We start from the raw sequence: 17721 nt of genomic DNA, 5'->3' as shown, positions 1-17721 counted from the left end.
ACAACTTTCTTTATTCCCATTACATTCCACCACTGCATCGAACATTCTTACAGCTCAGAGAGTCACCACCATGAATCTAACTTTTTTATTTTTTATTTTTCTAGCTGAAAAGGCCGGGGGATGGGGGTGAAACTCCCACTGAATGCGGGAGATTTATAAAGGGCAACGGGCAATGCCACTTCCCCTTCCCTTCTTCAGCAAGATTTGGCTGCAAAGGATTAGGCCTAATATCAACCATATGGCTGCATTTAGAACGGTCAGTGGAATGATGAGGAGGCTGAAATTAGCTGGGATTTAGACGATTTTAAAGTGTCTCCATTTCCCAAGATTAAAAAAAAGTTTTTAATCTGCGGCGTTACTCTAATGTGAAGTCAATGGCGAGTGTGACCTGGGTTGGTTAGTATTTCAGTTGACTCAGAGTTTATGTTAGTCCCATGGCAATGGAAACTAATTTGTTTGGTTGACACTGGATCTGGTCCGCGTCCGAGAAGAAGAGAAACACTGACAGAAGAGAAGCATTCCAATTGGCAAGGGTAACCGCAGCCGTCCCGCAGGAAAAAGAGAATGACACTTATCCTGCTGTCAGAAATGACTTTGACAGCTCAGGATGACAGTATCAATGTTTTTTTTAATTTAGATTTTTATCTGTAGCTGACAGCGGGAGGAAACAATAGCCTAGTCAGAAAGAGGTAGAGGCAGAGAGAAGCAAAATGAAAGAGAAAAAGAGGGCAAGTCAAACAACATGGGTGACATTAGGCTCCTTATAAATCAAATGATCTGTTCAAGTCATTGAATTGGTTCAAACAGATCTTTGTTTCTTGGGTTATTTAAAAAGGCAACTGTGCAAGTTAATCATCACTGTAACTGGTCATTTCCACTCCATGAAGCATGATCACCCAACACCCTATTTGCATAAAATTCAGTGACACATAGGCCATAAGGCTATCCTTATATACTTTTGCCATTAGGCACAGTAAGGGGTTGCACTTTATCAGATTGTTGTTTTTTTTTTCTTAGAACCTGTCAGTCGGGTGTCATTGTCATACTTACACAGAGAGCAGCTTTTCAGCAGCATTGAAATAAAATGCTCAACAATCACACACTAAAGCACAGAGACATTTGTGGGCCAAATATAACATTTCAAATTGAAGGGAGAACACTTTATCTCTTAATGGGAACTTCAGATCTTTCAGACTTGAATAAACATTCTTCAGTGCTGCAGCTCAGGAATGAGAAATCCTGCCCGTCTTAAGGCTTCTGCCAGGAAGAGTGACACCTAATTAGGCAAGAGGAGCCTATTCACTTTCTCAAGAGCTTACAGGTAAAGAGACAGGGGGGAAACAATGTTTCAACAAGCAGCAGGGAGAAAGAAACTCAAATACGTGTCAGCGCAGACTAAACACTTCTGACAGTTGCCCTCCAGGTAAGTTTGGGGTGAGCGCGAGGACAGGAAGGGTCAAGGACCAGGTGCCTGTGACTCAAACAAGACAAGCTCTTTCTTCAAGTCTCCAGGGGGCTTGTTTGACAGAGAGGAGAGGAGAGGAGAGGAGAGGAGAGGAGAGAGAGAGAGAGAGAGAGAGAGAGAGCACAGCACAAGATAGATAAGAAGGAAGAGAGAGCAAGGCAGGGAAAAGGGGAACATGACAGATATAAAGCAAAAGAGAGAAGAGGTGGCGAGGTGAGCAAACAAGCTCTGTGAGGAGGAATGAATCAGACAATACCTTTGCCGCTGCTGTTCTCCATTGTGTAGAGATAATCCATGTAGAAAGCACCAAAGCGCTGCATGCCCGCTATCTCCGTGTAGGTCTCCTGTCAAACAAAAGCAGAGTTAGGTAAACATGGCAGTAAGGGAGCAAACAAGCTGATAGCATTTAAGAGTGGCAGTGACTGGGGTCATGGTGGATATGGCAGAGGGGGTCAAATCAGAGATAAAGAAGAGTTGAGGGGGTGATCCGCTTAGTTGGATATCATGTTTTTTACTAGCCAACAACTTCACTAATATTTGGACTATTTACAAAGAATTAAAAGTGTCTCTAATGTGGGGTCCAATTATAACCACCAACTTTTCAATCAAGTTTTTAGAGCATGAGGAGTCACACAACTACTCTACACTTTGTTGTACTTAACAGTGCACAGGGAAGTAATTAAGTGATATCAAGTCTGTTCTTTATTAGTAATACTGATTAAAGGAGGTGAAGGTTTCCTCATTCAATTGGTGCTTGGATATATGCCACTGGAAATACGTATCTTATCTACTAAAATGATTGGACTTTTCCCTAACAAATCAAAACTGTCTAACTCAGATTATGGCCGATAGCTTCATTGTGAAATGTTATTTGGAAATATTTATTAAAATAGCAAGGTGCAGCTTTGAAGCACCTGAAAGCAATATGTACGCGTATGGAAAAAAACGACATTCTCTAATGATCATTAAAGCACTTTGTAACCGTCGGCTACGTAACACTAAAAATTAGTGTTAGAAAAAAGTTCAGATGGAAACTGTCATTTTCCTATCTTGGTCAGGGCTGAAGGGGTGCTGCCGCCTATCTAAGCACACATTAGGGAAGAGGCCTGGACAGGTCACCGGTTTATTACAGGTCTACAACACATAGACAAACACACTCACATTCAGACCAATGGGCAATTTAGAGTTTCAATTCGACCTAAACCTGCGTGTCTTTGGACTATGGGAGCACACCAGAGCATCCAGAGGACAGCACAACCGACACAGGAATAACACACACACTCCCCAAAGGAAAAACCCCAGCTGGCCAGGACAAGTTTGAACCCAGGTGACAATGCTAACAACTGAAGCACAGTTATTTATTTGCAATAATTATTAACAAATAAAATCTCGATGTCAAAGCAGTGAGGATTTTTATATTACTTTTGATCTACCTGGTTGTCAGTGTATTGTTATACGATAATTTTTCATCTTTTATTAGTGTGCAGGTCAAGAGCTATTGACCCTGTTCTAGACAATATTTGAAAGTTATACTTCTACTGCACATCAAACCACTTGCAAACAGAGAGAATGAGTGAGCAAGCATGACAGAGAGAATGAGAGAGGCCCCTCTCACACACACATTTAACACCCACACCCCAGACTTACCCACTTGTTCTCTAAACAGAGATTTCAATAGAGCCTTATCAAAGAGGCAGGTTAATGAGTAATATTTATTAGGGGACCTCTAATGGCTCTGGCATGCTTTTGGATCAAAGCCATTGGCTGGTTTCAAAACCGCTAATGAATTAACACTAAAACCTTTGACTCTTAGACTTTCAAGTATGGATAGAAGGATGGATGGATGTCCAAACAATTGCTTCATTGAGGGTCATGAACATTTCTGAGGAAAGTCAACACTAGAGCTGTGATGGCTGTTGAAGGGAGCTGAGAGTTATCAGGAATAATGACTTTAAACCTACTATTTAGATAGCAGGAACATTCCTCTACTGCAGCCAGCAGCTGGCTGACTGACAGAAAGAATCTAAGTAGCAGTGATTTCCATAAGAATTATTTATTTACTAGAGAAATTACTGAGAGTTTTAAAAAAAGACAAAATATTGTATTAACTTAGTACCACTAAATATGGTAATAGCTGCCATTGCAGCTTTTCCAGATGAAGCCTACAGAAAGACTGGATGTAATTATATCAGATTATTGTTTATTGACGCAGATAAACTACTGTATTAGCAAAGTGTGCTTTAGCAAGTCACGTAAGCCATACCCAGACTAATGTGTATTAGGAAACATCTTTTCTTCTTGGTTTTGGCAGTGACATGCCTTCAGTGAACCCTTCATATTTGTAAAAAACAAAGAAACTCAACTTAACAAAATTCCTCTGCATCAGCCTTTTGAATATTTGTTCTCTCATCAGCTTGACGACCTCAGTGCTACAGATGTTTCGTTCAGTGAGGACTCTGGTGTCAATGGCAGGTGCTGTTCGAGTTAACAGCATCAGTGAGTTCATTATGTTTAATGATTTTTTTTTTTTCCAACAGTATCACTGTTGAATAAGTGTGTTACTGTGTAGGCCTGTCGGCCCAGCTGTGAGGTGCGTGTTGAGTTGGTTGTTGGCCTGGCTTAGAACTGACTGCTTAATGTTTGCCATATGGTTTAGTCTCTGCTATCAGTTCTATGGGTGTCCTTTGAATACTTAGTGGTTAGTCTTCAGGAAAAAAAAATGCTTGAATGTGAATATACTGTTCATGTCACAAACAACCTGTGGTAGATGAGGACCTCAATCTGAAATGCATGGTCTGGCTACTACATTTTGGCCTTCCATCCAAGCGAAGGGAGCCTTTTTTTAAACCACCAAAAACAGATTTCTTTCCCAAGTACAATTTCCAAAATAAATATGTTTGGGAACATTATTCTTTGGTGCAGTAGTATTGGGGATGGGGACTTCTGAAAGTCCAGAATCTGTCTAATTCTATTCTAACCTTGTGATTAGCGGCATCCAGGATGAACTCAGCCCTGACGCCGTTGTTCTCTGGACTGCGGTAGTCAAAGAGAGAGTTGGTAAGGTAGGTCATTCCTTTACTGCTTAGGCTTTCACCACAGCTGAAGAACACTGCATCCTGCAGACACACAGAGAAAAGGAAAGAGGAAACTTGAGGTATGATGAAGACGATGTGCAGAGAATGTAAGAAATGTTTAAGATTATTTCAGATGTCACAAAGATCCAATCCAACCCATACTACATACATAAAAAAATCGCATCCAGATGTATTTCAAACTATCTAATATAGATTATTTGATGTACTACTACATAGGTGAACGCACAACTTAAAAATAACACAGTTAACACATACTTGATGAAATACAGTGATTACAATTGTGCCCAAAAGCATTTTACTGTGCATAAGCAGATGGTGAGACTGCTGTTGACAAAGTGATGTATGTGGCAAACAGAGAACATTATGGTGAATTACAAGAGGCAGCAGAATCCCACTCTTCCATAAACAAACCAGACCACATCTTTACCTCCTTCTGAAAGCTCTCGGGAGCAATAGAGGCGGCAGGAGACATGGTTTAGGTGAAAGTGATCTCTTTTCTGGGCTTTTAAATTCTCTTTTAATCTTCCTCACTCCTGTTTTCTCCTCTTTTTTTCATTTTTCCTTGAGGTTTTTAGGCTGTCTTTACCTCTTCACGTCGGTTCATGTTTTCTTCAAAATCCCGCACTCCCATGATGCCTTTCAGGCAGAGTGCCCGGCAGCTCACAAAGCCAATCTGACAATCGAAGAAGGGCTCCCCCATCATCAGCACCTAGGACAAAAACCAGAGACTTTAACCAGTTCTCCAGATTTATTCACCACAACATGAAGAACAATGTGGATGCTGGATAAACTCTGGAGTCCCTTTCCTCCACTGAAGTAAATAAGGAATACAAATGTCTGTGTAGTTAAAAAACAGGAAACCCATAAATTAATCAAAATGACCGTTAATATACGTGGCTAGATTTGAGGATGTGACAGTGTGAGGTAAGTTAAAACCCAACAGGAGGGGAAAATGCCAGCTTCAGAATTCTTCCTTTCCTCTCCAAAGAGAACACCCAGGATGTAAAGTGCCTTAAATCAGTCAAGAGAAGCTCAGTAAAACCATAACAGTGCAATAATTCACAGAAATTAATTTAGCTGAATTACCTTTTTACATGGCAATAAAAAATGTGAAATGAATGACATATCACAAACAAGGTTCTCCACCATGACCAGTTTGAGGCTACGTTGGTTTGTGGTGCTGTTGAGGTTGTGGGCTCATTTCATTGTGATAAAAAAGAGCAGAGGTCAGAAAGCTTCCCTTGAGAGTGGTGTGTGTGTGTGTGTGTGTGTGGCAGGAGTCCTGCAGCCCCTGTAACAAGCAAGGTGTGGTTCTCTCTCACTCACCGTGCCTTTGCTTCACCCAGCAGACAACTAAACAGCAAGCAATCCAATAAAACTTTACGTTTCACCACACAATAATTACAAGGCCTAGTTTTTCCTGTTTTACTAGCCATCCCTTTGCCTTTCAACGCTCTCACTTTTGGTCCCAGTTCAGGCTGCTCTCTCTCTCTTCCAGCAAAAGCATAAATTACAGAAATTGGAATTGGAAATCTCTCAGAATTCTCACATCTGGTAGAAAGCTTAGGAGCAGAAAACTCCTTTCCTCCTCCAAGCAGGTAATCAGAGAAAAAGGTTTAAAAATATTTGCTACGCCGAGGGGGAAATGCGGAAATGATCAGACTTGGGCTCGACTCAAACACAGATTCCACTGTGTTCACAACAGGCCACGGATTAGTGACCTGGAGAGGCTTTATAAATGTAATTAGAGAGGGAAGCATGAGGAGCCTCTGTCCAACAGTGAACAAGGAGACAATAATAATAATAATGGAGGATCAAAAGGGACGACAGGGACCTTTATTGGTTCAGTTCGGGCCATGATGGGTGACAAGGTTGCTTTCCAGATGGGTACAATTGGTAGGGGGCAGATATCACTAGAGAGTTGCTGTAGTTGAATAATAATATTCATCATCATTAATATTGCTTACAATCAAGGGGTGGATAATATGATCTAAAATGTATAGTAGGATACATATTTACTTCCTAAATAACAATAAATGTAACAGTAACACATTTCTAATAACATAAGACCAGTTCTGAATTTTTGACGTCTGGACTAGAGGCTGTTTGGTTAGTTGGTTAAACTCAAAATCTCTGCTTGCTATATGGAATGCAGACAATTCAGTGACTAAAACTGCAATATGAATAAATCAATAAAAGACAGTAAAAGATTACAATCCATAAATCATGTTCAGCTCTTGCTCAGCTGTAGAGTGTTACCTCAATAGTGATTCCCTCTTGCTCAAGGCACAGGACCTCTCTGGACTTCACCTTCTGAGGACTGTAGTAGCTGCTCTCTGACTGGGTCTCTGTCAGCTGAGACAAAAGACAAAGAGACAGAATCCATTTCATATTCTTCATAATGGTCAAACATGGACTCAAATAATAAACAAAGATCAAATAAACATATAACTCAGCAGTCAAACCTCGTTTGTCTTTGACCAGGGTAGAACAAACCAATCAAACTGTCATCATTTTTATTTAATCTGTGAAAAAATACTATTCAAATTCCTACAAGTGAAATGATTCAACAGGTGTCACAAAGCAAAGACCACGAACACTGAAGTCTTTACAAATGAAGCATAGCAACACTGGTAAGTATAGAGGAGATTTTGCAACCTCACCAATGTCACAAAAATGCAACACCAAAAACTGGAAACCATATGTCTCTTTGAGTGTGTGTGTGTGTGTGTGTGTGTGTGTGTGTGTACCCGCAATCTAGACACATGATTTGAAAAATAAACAATTGCTACGCAAGTCTTTGGATGTGAAGGGCAATGAGGCCCCGGAAAATAATGCTTAAAACCAGAAACAATAACATCCAAACAAGGACAGATGACATTTTCTTAGATCAGAGACTGGATGCCAGCCTTGGGACTTTCTGGTTGTTTTCTCTTCCAAGTTTGGACTCCGGCCAAAGACATTCATCAAACCACATGACAGCCGCTCCTCTCTGATTCTAGGGGAGGCCCTCTCTGGCTTTATTGGGAATGACAATCAGAACATGACTAAAGCACTAAGGATGCCAAGGGGCAAACTGAGTTTTCAGGTAACTTGATAGAGAAGAGGGGTTGTTCATAGATAGATAGAAGATAGTTTGGAGACCGTGAGAGAGAGAGAGTGTCTGGTCAAAACTAGTTGTTTGTTGTGAGAGGGGTATAGAGCTGTGATGCTTTTGAGGTTGGCCAGTCTAAAAAACTGTGGGTGTAGAGCAGAACTGTGCAGGCTCTAACCCATTCAACTTTAACACAGGAAGCAGGTGCAGAGCGAGAAGCAGCTGTGCCTTATTACCCCTACTGATGAAGCAGACTCTCTCACCCTCGCTCCCTTCCCCTCCTTCAAATTCGATGGTTTAATCACGTGCAGGGACCACCCCACTCCAGTCCGCAGGTCCCTGGGAGCAGCGTTGAGCAAGAATGTTAAATTATCTGACTAAAGAATTGCTCTGTGTGACAACAACTGTGCATAGTGGCACTGACACTGAAGAGCTACCAATCAGACGGAGGCAAACATGATGAATGTTCATCCAATAAGAATATGGCGTTTTAATGTCGGAGCAGCTAAGTCTTACCCTAAGTTAACACTTTTCACAGATCCCATTTTAATATAGTTTGAAAGTATTGATTTTGTTTATTGTCTGCACGATAATACATATAATACATATATAGCTAGCTAAATACTTGATGTTAGCTTTTCTAATAACTAATTACTAGTTACTAACAAATAACTAATTAAATGCCATGATGGCCACTTTGGCATTGCACAAGTTAGAAAAGTGGGCCTGACAGAGGACAGAGAAGCAGCATAGCATTGGAGCACCAAAACAAACGCTTAATACAGCCAGTAACACACAGAGCTACTGCTGCCACTACCTTCCCTGCTACCTCCCTTTTATTACATTTCGGCCCTTTTAAAAACTTTGGGAGTCCAACACAAATCAATTCTTTACGAGGCATCTTGGAAATGAATATTGGGGTACTTTGTCTTTATGTCCATTTCTCAGAAATGTAACACGGTAGAAAGGGTCTGATGGAAAAGTTGAAAAACACCTTGGGAACACTTGAAATTTGCTATTGTTGAAATAAATGAAAATACCAAAAATAAAGAAACAGTGTTTCTTAAAATGAAAAATGGCATGAAGTCTAGCATGCAATGAGAGTTTGGCAGGTGTGCAAAAGTAAAAGAGGGGAACAACTGGTCAGTGCTGAGCTATGCATTATGAGTGTAAAAGTAATTCCAGTATACTGCCAATTTCTCTGATCAAACGGACCTGGGGAGTAATGGGTCAGCGATCTAAAAATACCTCTCTGATTTCATGTCCATGTCAAACTCAGGTTCAGGCAGTGGCTGTTCAAAGACATGAAATTCCCTCAAACTAAATACTTCCTTGTAGGAAAGAGACGAGAACGTTTAAAAAACCATCCTTTCAGCTGTCTGCAATTACTCCAGACGAGAGGCAATTAATTGATTAAAAGAACTCAAACAATACAGGGACAATTTAAACATTATTAGAAAAGCACCATGGTCTGTTTGGCCTGAGACATGCCGCCCCTTTACTGATCACACACGCTGTCAAGTACACACACGCACACACACACACACACAGTCACACACACACACACACACACACACAGCAGTAATGTGATCTGAAGTGCCTGAACCTGAGGGGAAACGCAGATGAATTCCAACTATTCTGAGTGAGCAGGCAGGATTAAAGTTTGGGATCCATTTCTGAATAGTCATCATACCATGTATAATGTTTAAAACATTAACGTGACCCGAGACGCCAGTTAGCGGTTACACTTCCCTCCCCTGTACCGCACACAGAGACAAAGGGGATCGTAACTTCCTGAGGATCAAGCTGTTCAAGCTTTAAGAGTCAAACTGAAAATGACCACAAAATATAAAATACAAGGGTGCGGTGGGCAGTGGGAGAGAACAAACAATAATGCTAGCAAGGGAAGAAAAAAATTATGTAATTGCTCACACAACAATATATTAAATCAAGATATATAAACTTTAAATACCGTCATCTGCAGATTGGTTCTGCCTTATTATTATTATTATACATTAAGGTGATCGTGTTTGTTCTTCTTCCCAATGATGTGATAAAACTTAACACGTCGTTCACCCAATGTATGCTGGCATACATTCCAGCCCCCATGTGACAGTTCGTAATGATTTGGTAATGAAATAATTCATGATGATGTATGCTTCTTGTTTAAACAGCTGATTTACCTTGAAGGTAACAGAAGCTTTGGTGCAGTAGAAGCCTATGGAAACAATGGGGTCTTTGGGCGTGTGTTGCTGGGGGTTGTTGGGGATGCCTCCTGCCTCTCTCTGCTGGTAGAGGCCTTCCTCCATTTCCTCCTCTGTGCCTACGATGGCTGGGACAAAGGACCAGGCCCAGGACACCCAGCCCTGGTCTGCCTCTTCCGGACACCCAGGCTGCATGTAGAGGTCTGGGCTGGAGTACTGACTTGTCCCCTGGCTTTCCATATCCACATCCATCCCTGACGGGGGGAAAAAGTCTTAATTAATTATAATGCAAATATAAGCACATGATTTTACTGTAATTTAACTAGTGATGGGAAAAGGGTTAGTGCCTGCAGTAAGAGTCTGTTTCAGATGCTTAAGATAAATATTTTCGCAGTTACGATGCACACTTCCAAACCTACAGAGATCTGGTGCAGACAAAGTAGACTTAATAGAATTGCATAATCCTTTTCCTAAAACAAACAGGAGGTCATTGTCTTGAACAAAAACCAAATGTGTTACATGTGTACACAATAGTATTGCTACATTTATATTGCATTCAAATCAGGGTTCAGATGAAAAACACCAAATTCCCCCTTAGTACTCAAACAGATGAATCAATCTAAAAGCGCAGGTTCTCAGAACAAACTGGTCAAAGATGCAGGGAGAAAACTGCTGATAATGGAAGTGTCTGTGCTCAATGCAGCACACTAAATTAATTTGTCCATGCCTTTAGGGTAGTTTAATACAAGCAAGATGTTTCAGCTGTCAACTGAACATACAAAAACAGCACAGACTAAGGCAGTTTCACAGTAGTTGCTGCCAATGCTCCAGCATGCAGGTGTGCGAGTATATGTGTGCTGCATGAACTCACTGCTGCATGAACGAGAGAGAGAGAGAGCCAGAGAGAGAAAGAGGGGAAGTCCGTTCCAATGGAGGCCAGAGGGCACAGCCTGTCAGACAGCATCCTGACAGAGGACAGCCTTGACTGGGCCCAGTGGATCACTGTGGTCAGGGCTGTCTGAGCTGGACCCAACAGCACAGGCCGCATCCATAAATGCATACAGCGAGGGGTTGGGTCACATATTTGTTCAGGAGCCAACAGACTGAAATGGAGGCCACGAGGGAGGCTGAGTACCTATGAGCCATCAGCACAAGCCGAGCTTTGCTACGGGTGCAGGTGAAGCCAAGGACGTGTCGACTGTGGGACTGTATAAGATAAGCTGGAGGAGGTGGGGTGATCGGTCACACCTTCTGCGCCCAGACAGAGCACAACTGGATCAAGGGCTACTGTAAGGCACAGGCCTCACACCAGGTGAAAAGGTTAATGTAGAATGTCATGGGGGAAAGGCAGATTGAGGCTGAGTGGAGGTAGGACTGCCCGGACATACCAATGGGCTGTGGTCTAAATATGTAACAAAGCCTGGACAAAAAGGGATATTAGGAAGACAAAAGGTATGGGATTAAAGATAAATAGAAGCTTAAGACTGTCAACAGGCCAGTCCAAGTGTCAGCAACAGAAAATCTTAGCAAAAGTAAGTACTTGGATGACCAATGGGATGTAAGTCAGTGGACTGGCATGCTAGCGGTGTGTGTAACAAAAGACAAGCAAAAGTGTAGTGAAGCCCATTCACCATTATCTTTCTCAGCAAACTAGTTGGGGGTTCATGGGTTCCCTAAACCACCATGCACCGCCCCGGTCCCTGATCCCAACCTCTGAACTCGTCCCATCGTGTGTGTTTCCATACGCGTCGGGAGAGAGGAAGCTGATGTCAATACACAAGAATGTGTAATCCCATTCCTCGCGGCCTCACGTCCTCTGTGAGAAAACAATATTGTCCGTGAGGTCACAGCTTAGGAATCCCAGAGGCTAAGGCGGTGAAAATTATGACATATTTTAATTAAATCTTTCACTTTGCGAATTGGCAGTGGGAAATCCCATGTTATAGCTTTTCATCCCCCCCATCTCCCTATTCGATTCTATCTCTCATTTCTCTTTTTTTTCCTTTTTGTTTTCACTCCGTGGAAGCCTTTGAGGTGTCAGTTCAACAAGTTAAGCTCTTTCGCTTCACGTCACAGTCTGACGAAGGCTACGTTTGAATTGCAAGGCAATCAAAACACAAGCACAATTACCAATCAAGTGATCAAAACAGTCCGGCTTAAGGAGACTTTGAAGTATTAATCCAGAGAAGTGAGTGAAAAATTCCCAGAGAGTGATTCGGGCTGGCCAAAATGTATGCTGCTGTGCAGCAGAGCACTATGACCACACAGGTGTGAAATACAACCAATGCTGTTCTCTGCTTCACCAAAACCTGGCTACATCTTTTTCATGGGCAACTCACAATATCACATTAGCATGCATATCTCCAAAGGCAGAGCTCAGAAGCACTATGTGATAGGATGTGTCAGGGTCATGGTTGGTTTCCATGAGTCCAAGGTCTCCAGGCAGCAGTGTATGTCTAAGCTAGCGAGGGAGTGGGTGTGTAAGTGAGTGAACAGCTGAGTGACATTGAGACAGTGAGAGGGGAGGAGTGAGAGAAGGCAGTGCCCTCGCAGGCCAGTAGATGTCCCTCCATGTTTATAGAGGGAGAGGTGAACTGCTTACCTGACCAAGCAAAGGCTACTCTGCTCGTTGTCTTATGTCATCTGCTGTCTCTCTCACACACACACACATACATACACTCCTTTCATTTCTTCCACACACAGATTATCTGATCTATGAGATGTGTCTGTTCATCACTTCCTCACAGGTAATACAGAACATACACACAGACACACTTTCGTTGCACATGCCTACTTTGATATATAAGAATGGAACACATATCAACATGTGTGTCGCATATTGTTTCACTTTGACACTAACGGCGTGACATTAACATCAAAATGTTTTAAAATCCATTTTAGCAGTCATGGCAGGAGAATATAAAACGCTCCATAAGACAAAAAGCTGTTTCATCCATGTCCATAAACTTCTAAACTCAATGGCCTCTACGTCTTCACACCAATATCAAAAAGTGAAAAGATGATTAAAAAGAGGCCCTGTCACGTCACTGGGCTAGCATAAGGGAGCCACATGAGCTTCATAAGGGGGAGATAGCCTGTGGCCTCTTGCTGCACTGGTGTGTGATGGTCCATTCCATTCGATAGACCACTGAGGACTCTGAGGCTCTCCTACAAGGCTAACACTTAGACCTATACGCACATAAGAGCGCAAAGCATCTACATACGCCATCGGACAAACAGACAACAACTCCTGGCACATACACATGCTCACATACAGTATACGCTACTGTATACAGAGAGGTGCACGCACACACCCTGCCACACTTCAGCAGCCACAGTCCCCGGTTCATAATTCTTCACATACTTGTTGAAACCGTACAGCTTTCGGTGCCGTGACCAGCTGGTCCATTCAAGCATGTTAGTCATCTGTGTTTCCAACCGCTGAATTTTTTACAGTGTTTCACAGACTTCATTGAATTTCAGACGGTAGGAAAACTAGCAGTCTAACCCTGACTGAAGGGTTGCTTTGGTTAGTGACACACAAGTATCCCGCGCCGTTCACCTATTAGGGCTATTCATTAATGAGACATTGGCTCGCCTAAAAGAGAAAGATTCAGACAAACAAAGTGCAGCCACAATGAATCATGGGCACATAAACACGTTACAAGGCTTTTTCCACTTCGTTAATTGGCAAAAAAGAAAAACACCTTCACATGGAGGGAAAAATTAATATTCAAGAGTAAGTAACACACACACAAACACACAGAGGGCATTGGAGCCAGAGTATACAACAGAGACTCTCCACCAGCAGCCTATGGGAAATCAAGTGAATGTGATGAAGTACTGTGTATGATACTGGGATCATGTTCCAGCAACCATGTGACAATGATGTGACAATGATTGTTTCCTACAAACTACAACCCACTAAAATAAATATGCATGTAAGCCAAGTCAGTCACTGTAAGCGTCAACATAAATGAATGTTGTAGTATTCAGAATGGTAAAGGCTGCCTATACTGGTTAAGAAAAATACATTTTATTTTCTTATTACAAATAATAAATCATTTGAGCTGTAATCCTGCAACTATTATCAAAAGAATTCTGCTTTATTCCTTAAATCTGAAATGAATACACTGAAAACCATATGTTCGTGAACAAGCCCAAACCCCTCCCAACAAACACACACCCACCTTCTACAATACATACACGCACAACCCCCCCCCCTCCCGCCCCTTCAGCTTCTTCACTCTGTCGATTACTTCCAGCATAACAAGATCTGGGGGCGCTCAGGTTCCAAGAGCTGGTCCCCTCTTGTATATTTTTGTGATGGGATACTAATTCATTCTCAGAGGCTCCGCATAGCAGTAGCATGACACCGACTCTTACATCTGGCATTGGACACTGAACTGGAAGCTGCGCCAACTTGCAGTAAAAGTTCCAGGCCAACAGGCAGGGAGCAAGTTAGAGGGAGTGAGCGAATGGGCTGTATTGTGTTGGGCTGCCTGCTTCCCCTCTGCCCACCACTTCCCCTGCACCATAATTTGCTCCTGGTGCTACAGAGGTTGATTTAGCCCAGCGGGACCTGGGACTTGATCCTGTTCTATTTGGCTGAGATGAGGATGAGCGGAGAGATGAGATGGGCGTTTAGGGAATGAGGTGGGGTTTTTTTTAAGGGGGTGGCTGCAGCTATTAAAAGTATATAGTCTATGTATATGTGGGTGTATGTGTGTGTGTGTGTGTGTGTGTGTGTGTGTGTGTGTGTGTGCATGTGGTACGCCTGTGAGAGAAGCTTTGCTCAGCTTCTGAATGTGGGGAGCGGGACTTCCTATGGTGCTCCAATCAGACAGACAGAGACTGGTCTGTGTTTGATTCATCCTTGTTTCTTCCCTTCATCCTCCTCTCTCCTGCCTCTATCCACATGGAGGGGATCAGGCCTGAGGACAACGGTCTGTGTTGAGTTACACGCTCCGACTTTTGTTTGTGGAAAAAGCAGGAGGAGCGCACACCATGGTCAAAGTGATGTTAAATGTCCCGTTTAGGAACAACAGCAGCATATGGACAGACATAGCCCCTGAACAGAACAAGGCAACATGCAGAGCGTCGCGAGATGAAAACGCTGTCTAAGGGAAAAGTCAAAGCTTTGTGCATGGTCTGATGGCTCATTAACCACTTCAGAGCTTTGGGTCACATTTTGTCTGAGAAATATGACTGCTACAGGAACCGCACTGACACACAAATGCTGCATCCCTGTGAGACCTCAAGGTATAATTTCCAAATTAATTTTGATAGAACAGAATAATGGCTGTAGAAAAATGTGATTTTTTTGCTGTGCACATCTCTTGCTTGGTACATGGAGGGGGCTGCCTCATTCTACTATTTTGCAGGTGAATGAATAAATAAAGAGCAAAAACAGCCTAATATACCTCACTTAATATACTTAATGTACATATGCAAGTTCTAGCTACATCTAGTCATAAAGGGTCAAATTCTACTGAAAAAGGTTTTAAAGAAACTCTGCTCAAATCCTTTGAAAACATTCAACATAAATTAAGGCAAAGCAGAGATGCTTAGTTTAAAAACAAAACAGAGACAGAATTGTCACTGCCCTCCCTGAGAGACTGCACTCACCAGGTAAAATTGCTCCAGCCTCCCTGACATGACCACTGCCCTCTTCTCCTTCGCCCTCTTTGTGTCCTCCGATTTCCCCATAGTAGAGGGCAATAATGAGCTCTAAAATGCGGATAAACATGGGCAGCTGCTGATCAGTAATGGACAACTTCAGGCTCTCCACCATGGTCTGGATCTGAGGAAACAGAAAAGAAAAGCGTAAGAGATGGTTTACATTTAGAAATTTGATTTGTTAAATTATATGTTTCGATGTGAAATGGGCTACAGGCCCAGCCAGTTCTGGTGGGTCCCTGCATAATGTGAATAAGAATGTTAAGTGAAGAAGAGCAGAGCTGCCCCAGGCCCTGCACGAACTGGGATGGATTCCCCTCTGGCTAACTGGTGGATGCTGAGTGTTGCATGTGGAGGACGCAATTTCTGCCCCTGTTAAACAAAGTTATATGATCCCCCACAGCTACAAACCACTAATTATGGTCTGAATGTGAGTAGATGTACAGTATAGAGTAACGAGAAGGAAGTAGATACATCCCATAATATAAAGACAATGTCTGGATCAATGAAGTCAGGTGCAAATAGAAACTAATGTACTCACATAATACATGGAATGTGAAGCAATGTCTTTACTGTAATTATCTGAGGGGTTTGTATTATACAGTGTTAATAAAATTAAAAATAACAGAAGACACCAGAGTATAGTCAAAAGTGGACTTATTGGTAGGTTATTGCTTAACATATATATATATATATATATATATATATATATTGCTGTAACAGACTACTCTAACTGGCAAATATGTCATGTGTGATTCTGTTGATGGGACTGTGAAAACCTTTTTGAAGGTCACTAAACCACAAAGCTTGTCACTGAATATATGTAGATGGGAATGAGACAGTTCCGCTTAAGCCTGTTGATCAAATTTGTTTAACAGATAAATAGGACTGAATTAAATTTACCATGACGTGGCTTTATAGTGGAAAGATGACCATGTGTGATGAATACACAAAACTTCACAAATTAACCAAGGGTATCAGAGGATCAATGTTACTTTCTCCATCAGAAATAGTTACAAAAAGAAATGTCTACCACATTGAGGAACAAGACGGCCCAGACTCTAATGTGCATAACATCTTCCACTGTTCTACTATCAATGAGTAGAAAAATGACATTTTTTTTTAATAAGCAAAACTCTTACTATTGTTTTCAAATTAAACCAATTTGCGATTGATTCTCAACGTCAGTGGTGTAGAACAATGGACTGAAATTAGTCATTATCCTGCTGCATTATTGATTTGAGACAACAGCTAACCTCACACCTCACATGTTCCTCTTACTATAAGCTGCTGTGGCGAATTCAAACTTTCCCATCACTAGCATGTGTGACAAGTTTGGACGATTGCTAAAATATGGGGCTGCTCACTTTGATGACAGATGGGATCTTGGAATTGATGTTGTCGTAGGTAAAATGGAGGCGCGTTCTGAAGGAGCATTTGTACAGCAGCGGGTCCTGGTAGAACTCAATCTTGCCACTAGCGTTCCGCTTGTCCAAGCACACAGTACAGTCGGCAAAGTTGATCACTTTCCTTAGGACCAGCTCTGGAGCTTCACAGGGGGGAAAAAACAAAATGAATGTACATTATTTTGCATTGAACACATATGAGGTTGACCTGTTGTGCTTGACACTAATCAAACATGTCGACATAAAGGCATTAGACATGCATGCACACAAAGAAATGTATGCCAACAGAGAGGTATTATCAAACACAAACTAATGCAATCCTACCCACACTCACACAACAGAGCGCAAGCCCCGACAGTAAATCATCATTATCTGTGATCTAGGAAACCAGAGATCTAGGAGATGACACTCAGACATCACAGAGCTGTTGTGTAATGTGACATTTACAAGAGGTACAACCAAGTGCTTTGTGTTTTTGTGTGTGTGTGTATGTGGTCTGTGGTGTGTGTGTGTGTTGGATGATCATACACCATCAGACTCTCAGTTGTCACTGACTCACTCACCCCTGACAGACTGATAACAAGGCTCATCATTCCCAGAATTATTTGGACAAAAAATTCCATAGTGATAACAGTGACTGGAAATGACCACTTCATGATTTCTCTGTTGATATAGGCTTTTGTGAGTCCCTATAAAGAGCCCGTTCTTTCTTCAAGGTTATGATGGAAGTTCAAGTTTAAAATAATTTGAATTCTCTAACAAGTGAGAGTTTTTAAGT

General features: G+C 41.9%; 1 protein-coding gene across 1 annotated transcript in view; it reads right to left on the bottom strand.

Annotated features, from left to right (window-relative positions):
* The window catches only part of LOC139290685 (intermembrane lipid transfer protein VPS13B-like), a 307621-nt gene that overhangs the window by 261059 nt on the left and 28841 nt on the right, over window positions 1-17721 (bottom strand). The window contains exons 6-12 of the mRNA XM_070912524.1: window positions 16905-17086; window positions 15478-15661; window positions 9838-10112; window positions 6820-6915; window positions 5147-5269; window positions 4444-4581; window positions 1722-1809 (exon numbers count right to left, since the gene is read on the bottom strand). Of these exons, the coding sequence (XP_070768625.1) occupies window positions 1722-1809; window positions 4444-4581; window positions 5147-5269; window positions 6820-6915; window positions 9838-10112; window positions 15478-15661; window positions 16905-17086 (1086 nt within the window). The remainder of the gene's footprint in view (window positions 1-1721; window positions 1810-4443; window positions 4582-5146; window positions 5270-6819; window positions 6916-9837; window positions 10113-15477; window positions 15662-16904; window positions 17087-17721) is intronic.

This window comes from Enoplosus armatus, chromosome 9, assembly GCF_043641665.1.
Source record: "Enoplosus armatus isolate fEnoArm2 chromosome 9, fEnoArm2.hap1, whole genome shotgun sequence".
NCBI lineage: Eukaryota > Metazoa > Chordata > Actinopteri > Centrarchiformes > Enoplosidae > Enoplosus > Enoplosus armatus.
The sequence above is the reverse complement of the archived record's forward strand: the minus strand, read 5'-3'. Positions and strand labels throughout refer to the sequence as shown.